Source organism: Calonectris borealis, chromosome 1 (genome assembly GCF_964195595.1).
Source record: "Calonectris borealis chromosome 1, bCalBor7.hap1.2, whole genome shotgun sequence".
In the NCBI taxonomy this organism is placed as follows: Eukaryota; Metazoa; Chordata; class Aves; order Procellariiformes; family Procellariidae; genus Calonectris; species Calonectris borealis.
This window is the reverse complement of record NC_134312.1, coordinates 131,600,294-131,608,771: the sequence shown is the minus strand read 5'-3', so window position 1 is coordinate 131,608,771 and position 8,478 is coordinate 131,600,294. Positions and strand designations below refer to the sequence as shown.

Below are 8,478 nucleotides of genomic sequence, written 5' to 3'. Positions count from 1 at the left end.
GCTCCCTTTGCTAAATCAACACCCATCTTTACCAGCCTAAAACAATCATAAAAACATGCAGTGAACATGTTGGGAGATACTGTTTTTCCGCCTGAGGCAACCACATGCCTTATGCCTGTATTAAAAAAGAGTTGGCCTGCTTTATAATGCCCACACAGACTGGTATTTGCATTGCCAAGGTCTGTTTGTTTTTTTCTAAAAGTTTGTGGAATACACTCAGCCAGAATACCTAACCAAGTAGTAACAAAGATGTTTAAAAGCATTTTGAAGTTAACATATCACACAAGCACACATTTAATTCCACCCTTCCCCCAGTCCTCATATTCACTGATTAATTTAAGAACATTTAAGACTCACTGATAGAGCTTTAAATGCTCTGAGCTACTTGGATTACAGTAACTTGTGAAGCATCATACCCCAAAAGAGACTCATAGAAATAGCAACAAATGATGAAAGGGTTTTATTGTGCAAAGACTTCAAAATGCTGGAAATCCTTCTGTATTTCCCTTTGCTTCACTTTTTCCTCCCCTCCCCTAGCTGGGAATAAGGAAACAGCCAAGTTATTCTATAGCTGGTTCCCACCACCGTAACGTTCTGGTTCCCATTGAGCTGTGCATTCAAGCAAAAACAAGAACAAACATTAACAGCTCCATTCCCATCCATCTACTACACAGGAACTCACAGATGCTTCATTATATACCTCCCGCTGGCACTGATGAGGCAGAAGATTTGTACAGAACGGAGGGGGAGACTCAGACAAAACATAAGAGTCATTGTAATTGTTCTCCTTCGTAATTCTATTAGCTAATGTTAGCCAAAACATCATGCTACTTTAAGCTTTTCCTCACTGTTAAAAAATAGAGGCATTGTCAACAGCATCTTGAGAACCTTTCACGGATTGTGCAAATGTCACATACATGAGTTTAAAGAACATAAGAGGAGAGAAAAAACCCAGGACCGTTTAGTGTAACTGGAATTTTATTTTATATATAAATAATAACAAGAGACTGAGGAATTTCGGGACTTGCTACTTGCAATGCTGATCCTGCAATGGGACAAGCATGGGCAGACTTGAGTCCCACTGCAGAATTGAGGACAAGGTCTCAAGACTGACCCAAAATACGTAGTGTCCTTTCACAGATTCCATACTAGAAGCCCAAGCAGCACACTGTCACTCTTTCCTGAGGCAGAAGGCAGATTAGTCACATACAAAATCAAAATGGATTCAGACGGTTTTCCTTTTTTTCTTGGGAAATAGTTGCTCATATCTGTATTTTTTGTTCACCTATAACCAAGGAAAGGGGACAAAGGATAAGGGAGGGAGGGAGAAAGCAGAATTATATATCATAGGCCTTTTCTTTCCATTGTCCAAGAGCAATTAAACTTTATTCCTCAAATAGATTTTGATCAACTTGCCACAAAGAAAATTCTCAATACCAATTTACTTCTAGTAAAGAGATTTAATTCTTCATATCACTGACATTAGAGCACTAATGGTTATGTCTGCTCTACAGAACTCAATTCCTGTAGTTGCACTGTATGCAAATATAAAAGAGAAAGAACACTTCATAGCAACAAAACACCAACTGGAATCTTGTGTAATAAACCAGCTTTCTCAAATAGAATTCTTTTTAACTCCCATCAATTGCATTTTTTTCCTAATCTCACTTAGGGTAATTTAATTCAAAGAAATGGAATTACATAAATATAGAACCTGAATAGAGTGAAAATGAGATACGAAGTCTTCATGGAAAAACACAAAGTTGTCACTTCCGTGCAACTCTTCAGCACAACAGCTGGATAAAATTAAAGCTTGCTTCTCCCACAGTGGGATGTGGTTTGAGCTGTAGTTTGCATATAATTATTGATGACAAACATACTATAATAAAGGAGGTGCAATGCTGCTGTTTTTTGGAATGGAGAAATATGTTACTGTCTCCAACCCGAAGTGATTTTGTCCTTGGCTGACCATTCACAATTCAGAGATCCATGCTGTGGCAAATCTTTACGAGGAAAATGAGATTGTATTTATTTTAGTAACCAGATTCAATAGGAATATTGCCAACCGTTGAAAATACAGTGAGACTTTCAGGACTGATCTCATTCAGAATAAACAAATGTGTCTTTTCAAAGATCACAGCAGCGTTCTCCAACCTTTGGGATCACTCAAATCCAACAAAACATCTGGACTTGGGTATAACTACATTTGATTTCAAGCAGAAGTAACAAATCACCACCCCCGCAAAACAGTTGAAAATTGATACTGAATTGAACTTTCACCATCTGGTTGCTCTAGGTCAAGAATCTAGCAGTTCCATTTATGTATCTCCTCCAGACACATGTGGCAAAACAAGTAGATTTCAAAACCAGCAGCACCCAGGCACTGAGCAATTATCTTAACTCTTTAAAAAGAAAGACAGTAGAACATCTGAGACGGCAGCTGTTAGTGAGGTTCTGCTCAAAACTTACTTATATAGCATGAGTATATTTATGATTAAAATCCTGAGGACAAAGAGAATGGATACCAACTTTAGTAAAAGTCTTCCCGAGAGCTTTGTCCCTGTCCTTCCACCCACCTCACCCTTAAAAAGAAAATGTGCCTTAAGCAAAAAGCACTAGCATTTCAAAAAGTGAATAATGACTTACCAGAAATTATATTCACATAGAGAAATTGTCCCAGCAGCCACGGATCAGGTTAGGAAAGCTAATGCCCTGATAGAATCAAATCTGGCCAGGGACGTCAAGGGCAACAAGAAAAGCTTCTATAGGTACGTCAGGGATAAAAGGAAGACCAGGGAAAATGTGGGCCCTCTCCGGAAGGGAAATGGGAGACCTGGTTACCCGACATGTGGAGAAGGCAGAGGTACTCAACAACTTTTTTGCCTCAGTCTTCACCGGCAAGTGCTCGAGACTCACCACCCAAACCACAGAAGGCAAAGGCAGGGACTGGGAGAATGAAGAGCTGCTCACTGTAGGAGAAGATCAAATTCAAGACCATCTAAGGAACCTGAAGGTGCACAAGTCCATGGGACCCAGATGAGATCCATCCGCAGGTCCTGAAGGAACTGGCGGATGAAGTTGCTAAGCCACTATCCATCGTATTTGAGAAGTCGTGGCAGTTTGGTGAAGTTCCCACTGACTGGAAAAGGGGAAACATAACCCCCATTTCTAAAAAGGGAAAAAAGGAAGACCTGGGGAACTACAGGCCAGTCAGTCTCACCTCTGTGCCTGGGAAGATGATGGAACAGATCCTCCTGGAAGCTATGCTGAGGCACATGGAGGACAGGGAGGTGATTCGAGACAGCCAGCATGGCTTCATCAAGGGCAAGTCCTGCCTGACCAACCTAGTGGCCTTCTGTGATGGAGTGACTACATCAGTGGACATGGGTAGGGCTACAGATGTCGTCTATCTGGACCTCTGTGAGGCCTTTGACACGGTCCCCCACAACATCCTTCTCTCTAAACTGGAGAGGAATGGATTTGATGGGTGGACTGTCTGGTGAGTGAGGAATTGGTTGGATGGATGCATCCAGAGAGTAGTGGTCAACGGCTCAATGTCCAGATGGAGACTGGTGACAAGTGGTGTCCCTCAGGGGTCTGTATTGGGACCAGTACTGTTTAATATCTTCATCAATGACAGACAGTGGGATCGAGTGAACCCTCAGCAAGTTTGCAGATGACACCAAGCTGAGTGGGGCAGCTGACATGCTTGAGAGACAGGATACCATCCAGAGGGACCTGGACAAGCTCAAGAAGTGGGCCCACGTGAACCTCATGAAGTTCAACAAGGCCAAGTGCAAGGTCCTGCACCTGGGTTGGGGCAACCCCCAGTACCAATACAAGCTGGGGGATGAAGGGATTGAGAGCAGCCCTGCCGAGAAGGACTCGTGGGTGAAAAGCTGGACACGAGCCAACAATGTGCACTCGCAGCCCAGAAGGCCAACCGTATCCTGGGCTGCATCAAAAGAAGCGTGGCCAGCAGGTCGAGGGAGGTGATTCTGCCCCTCTGCTCTGCTCTGGTGAGACCCCACCTGCAGTCCTGCGTCCAGCTCTGGAGCCCTCAGCACAAGAAAGACAGGGACCTGTTGGAGCAGGTCCAGAGGAGGGCCACAAAAATGATCAGGGCGATGGAACGCCTCTCCTATGAAGAAAGGCTGAGAGAGTTGGGGTTATTCAGCCTGGAGAAGAGAAGGCTTTGGGGAGATCTTACTGCAGCCTTTCAGTACTTAAAGGGGGCTTATAAGAAAGACAACGGCAAACTTTTTAGCAGGGCCTATTGTGACAGGACAAGGGGGAATGTTTTTAAACTAAAAGAGGGTAGGTTTAGACCAGATATAAGGAAGAAATTTTTCACAGTGAGGGTGGTGAAACACTGGCACAGGTTGCCCAGGGAGGTGGTAGATGCCCCATCCCTGGGAACCTTCAAGGTCAGGTTGGATGGGGCTCTGGGCAACCTGATCTAGTTGAAGACGTCCCTGTCCATGGCAGGACTAGATGACCTTTGAATGTCCTTTCCAACCCAAACTATTCTATGATTCTATGAAATGCTAAAAGAAAATAAAAGCTATTTACAGGTTTCTGTTTCTAATGAACCTTGATATTTGTACAGTGTCCCACATACATAAACAAAATTTCAATTCTCCTGGCTTTTTATCATTTAGTAGCTCTGTCCTAGTTCACAACAAGCACAATATTTTAGTGAATTTTAGAGAAGCTTTTCTTCCTCTTGGTTCTCCTGGGTATCTTTACTCAAAACAAAGCTGTTCTTCCTATTTCTTAAAAAATTTTTATTTTACATGGCTCTTTTTTATAAATTACTTGGAAAACACATATTCTTAAAGACTTTATATCCATATGTCTGTAGGAAAAACTAATGTACTCAGTAAATCAGCCAGCCAACATACCTTTCTGCCCTTGTGAGAATTAGCTATAGAAATTAAAAACACATTAAGGGAAACACAACATTAGAAACTAGTTAGCTTTTAAAGCTGACCATATAACAGTGGAACGCTGTTGCTTAGCAGATGTGTGCATTCCATCACATCTGCAAACGTGTGTATGATGATGCATGGTGATGATGCATGGAAGAAAAAATTGGTGCAGTTTTCTAAATCTGAACTCTATTTACACAGTTGGCAGTTAGGAAAAGAATTTTACTGGTAAATGGAACACGCATACAAAAATAATGAGGAGTCCCTACAATGCTAGGATTACTTTCTGATGAAAAATAAGTCTTTAACATAATGTGAAAATAATATAGGGCAAAGACAAGCAACTAGAAAACACATTCAGGAAAGACATCCTTTATCAACTGATAGCAGGGTAGACATTATTGATTTTGTATTAAACTATGTCATTAATACATTAACATAATGTATTACATTATCATTAGTAATAATAAGCCTCAAATACAAAGCAATTTTTGTCCTATGAAATTGAACCATCTTAAGAAAGTTAAGAAGGTGGTTTTGTTTTGCTTTTCTAGAAACTGTAACAATCGCAGGACTTGCTTAAGTTTAGAAAGCTGGTCAGTGGCCAAGTCGGAAACAAAACTGGCATCTCAACTCGAGTTTCTGGCTCGGAGAACTCGGAAACGCTGCCTCCGTTTCCTCCATCATTCGTTCCCAACTAATGAAGCACATCTCATTAGGGAGGTGCATCAACATGAAAGGTCAGGCACATTGTGGACTGTTATAGGCTGTAAGATAATGCTGTACCCTGGCATTGACAAATCTTTAGAGAAAATGTGTCAGTAGGAAAGAGGTTTCTTTCCCCTCCTTCATACCTGCACAGATGTGACAAAGACGGCAAAGAGGTTTTTGGTACGGGGGCAGAGATGGGAAGGGAAGAAGGAAAAAAACCACAATACATTAACAAGGCTTTGCTAAATTAACTCAGAACCCTTGGAGGAGACATACGTTTACTTGCTATGCTCTAAAGATGAAGAATTTAGATAAGTTAAACAGTGTTAAGGAGCACGCATATTCTTGAGAAACATTAAGATGAATAAAATTATTACCTCTCTTCCCCTCTTTCTTCATCAATATGAAGAAGATACCTACAAGTCAAACTTGCAAGTGTTCAGCTTTTCCAGGTTATTTTGCTGCTGTAGCTACACACTGTTATCAGTCTTTATCCTTTACCTGTTTGATGCCAAGTGATCTGGTGTTCTACTTCTGGGCTTGCTCTTCATCTGAAGCAGCATGGGTTTCCAGGGGCTTGTCACCATCTGCATCACCCTTGAGGAGGGAAAAATATACACAAAACTTCAACTGAGGCAATCCATGATTGATGTTTTTGCTAGAACAGAAATCCTCTTCAAAAGCTGAAACAAAAACTTCTTGCAAAATCAAGTGATTGATGATACTAATTCAGAATAATATACTCAAACATGATCTTCTCCCAAACGGTTTCTAGATTTTAGTCTTCCTGTAGTTAGTTGAGCAATTAAAGGATTTGAAAGAACAAGTAGTTCAACAGAAATGTTTTAATGGACTCATTTTGCCTGCACTAATAACAGAGGATGAATTCCCACAGAGTAGTTGCTATTTTGCATTCTCTGAATTCTGTGTGGATTTATACAATAGGTCTCTTTTAGTACGTATCCTTTGAGAGAGTGTTCTCACACTTTCCCCAAAATAAATGATAGAAGTCAGAGAAGGAAGAGAGGCTTGTTAGAGCATCTGGTCTATCTATTTGCCAAGTATGCTATAATGAGCAGACATTTGATTACAGTTTTAAATAGATATAAATTAAAAAAAATACTTAAAGGGCCACACACATGGCTAGCGGATTGAAGCACATACAAGGACAGGCTGAGAGATGTGAGTCTGTTCAGCCTGAGAAGACCAGACAAAGGGGGAACCTCATTGCTCTCCACAGTTCCTTAATGGGCATTTACACATTTGGAAGGGCTAGGCTCTTCTCAGAGGTTCACACCAAAAGGACACGGCGCAAAGGACACGGCACAAAGGACACAGGAACATGGCAAATTTCTATTAGATCTGAGGAGGGTGGTGGGGAGAGGGAATGTATCACACCACTGATCAAGCACTGGAGCAGGTTTTCCTGAGAACTTTTTGAATCTCCATCCTTGGAAATATTCAGCACTTGACTGCATAAGGCCTGAGCCACCAAATCTAACTTCAAATCTGTCTCTGCTTTGAACAGGGGATTGGATGAAATGATCAGAGGTCGCACCCAGCCTCAATTATTCTTAAATTCTACATATGAAAATTAAATGGCATTTTCTTTTTGTTCTAAAAAGGTATTTTTACCAATATGACTTAAATGTGATGGAAAATGTAACAAAAGAAGCCAGAAGAGACTGGAAAACAAACACTTCATAGGATGGGTCAAATTTATGTCCCAACAGAAATTAAACACTATGGATAAGGCACCGAGTCTATGAGATCCTGCATATGCTGCACTGAAGATATGGACTCAATACATCAAGATTCAATTATGAAGATAATTCTTAAATTTCGTATTCAAAATATGCCTAGCAAGACCTTTAAAAGGTAATTCTTTCTTTCAAAAACCCATTTTGTTTTCATCACTACCCCAGGTATTTCATAGTATAGGAAATCACATCCACAAACCACACCCATTTCAAAATAATGATCTACTCCATAATTTTCCTGTACAGGAACTTGTAAATTACGATATTTTACTTCAATTTATAATGAATAATCTGACTCACGATGCCTCATCTCAGGGATTACTCAATCCTGAACAAATGAACTAAAAATAAGTTGTTCACAGAGAGTTCTATGTTTTTTCCACTTGCTTGTTTTAACTTGTAAAAAGCAAATACCATCTAGATAAGCTTTTTTTTTGTGTGTGTGTCCTGAAAGAGGAAAAAAACCCAAAGCAACACACACAGACACACAAAGGTACAGGAAAATAGGGGTCTTGCTCAGTTCCTTTGTTTCTGTGAGCTCAGTAGATCTTATCACAGAGCTTGTCTTCACTAAATCTATTAAGCCCGAGCTATTTAATTCAAGCCAATCCACTGCTAAACTACCATTCCTCACACAAACTCATTTGCTGAATTAGCAATTAAGAATTTCTTTTAACTCCATCCACTGTATGTGCCCACTACGTAAATAGTGAGCCTGAGTGAGACTGATCAAGCAGTAATATGGGTAGCCAGAAAAGGACGTTCTTTGAGCTAGCACTGGACATAAACACATCTAATTTTACAACAAAGTGTCAAGGTCCTCTAGTCACACTCAAAACCAGATCAGAAGCAAAAAACGTGTTTAGATCAATGACCCAGAAGACTGTCCGCCTCTGTGCCATGATGCCCTCTCATAATTAGAAGCAGGCACATATTCAAGACAGTCTTTCTACTTTCTGGCTCAATACAACCACTCCACAATATATTTGGGTGGCCAGAGGAGTTCACGCACCAGAGCTCCATCCCATAGCAGAAGGGGAAATATTTTGCAGCATTCTTACACATCTGACAGTTTC

At 40.7% G+C, this 8,478-nt stretch overlaps 1 protein-coding gene across 4 annotated transcripts in view; it reads right to left on the bottom strand.

Annotated features, from left to right (window-relative positions):
* Window positions 1-438: 438 nt before the first annotated feature.
* APOO (apolipoprotein O) overlaps window positions 439-8,478 on the bottom strand; it is a 35,378-nt gene continuing 27,338 nt past the window's right edge. For 3 of the 4 annotated variants that reach the window (XM_075174892.1, XM_075174882.1, XM_075174902.1), the window contains 2 exons: window positions 6,144-6,239; window positions 439-1,285 (listed from right to left, as the gene is read on the bottom strand). In XM_075174892.1, the coding sequence (XP_075030993.1) occupies window positions 6,171-6,239 (69 nt within the window). In that variant the 3' untranslated portion in view covers window positions 439-1,285; window positions 6,144-6,170. The remainder of the gene's footprint in view (window positions 1,286-6,143; window positions 6,240-8,478) is intronic. The other variant, XM_075174911.1, reaches the window with a different exon arrangement.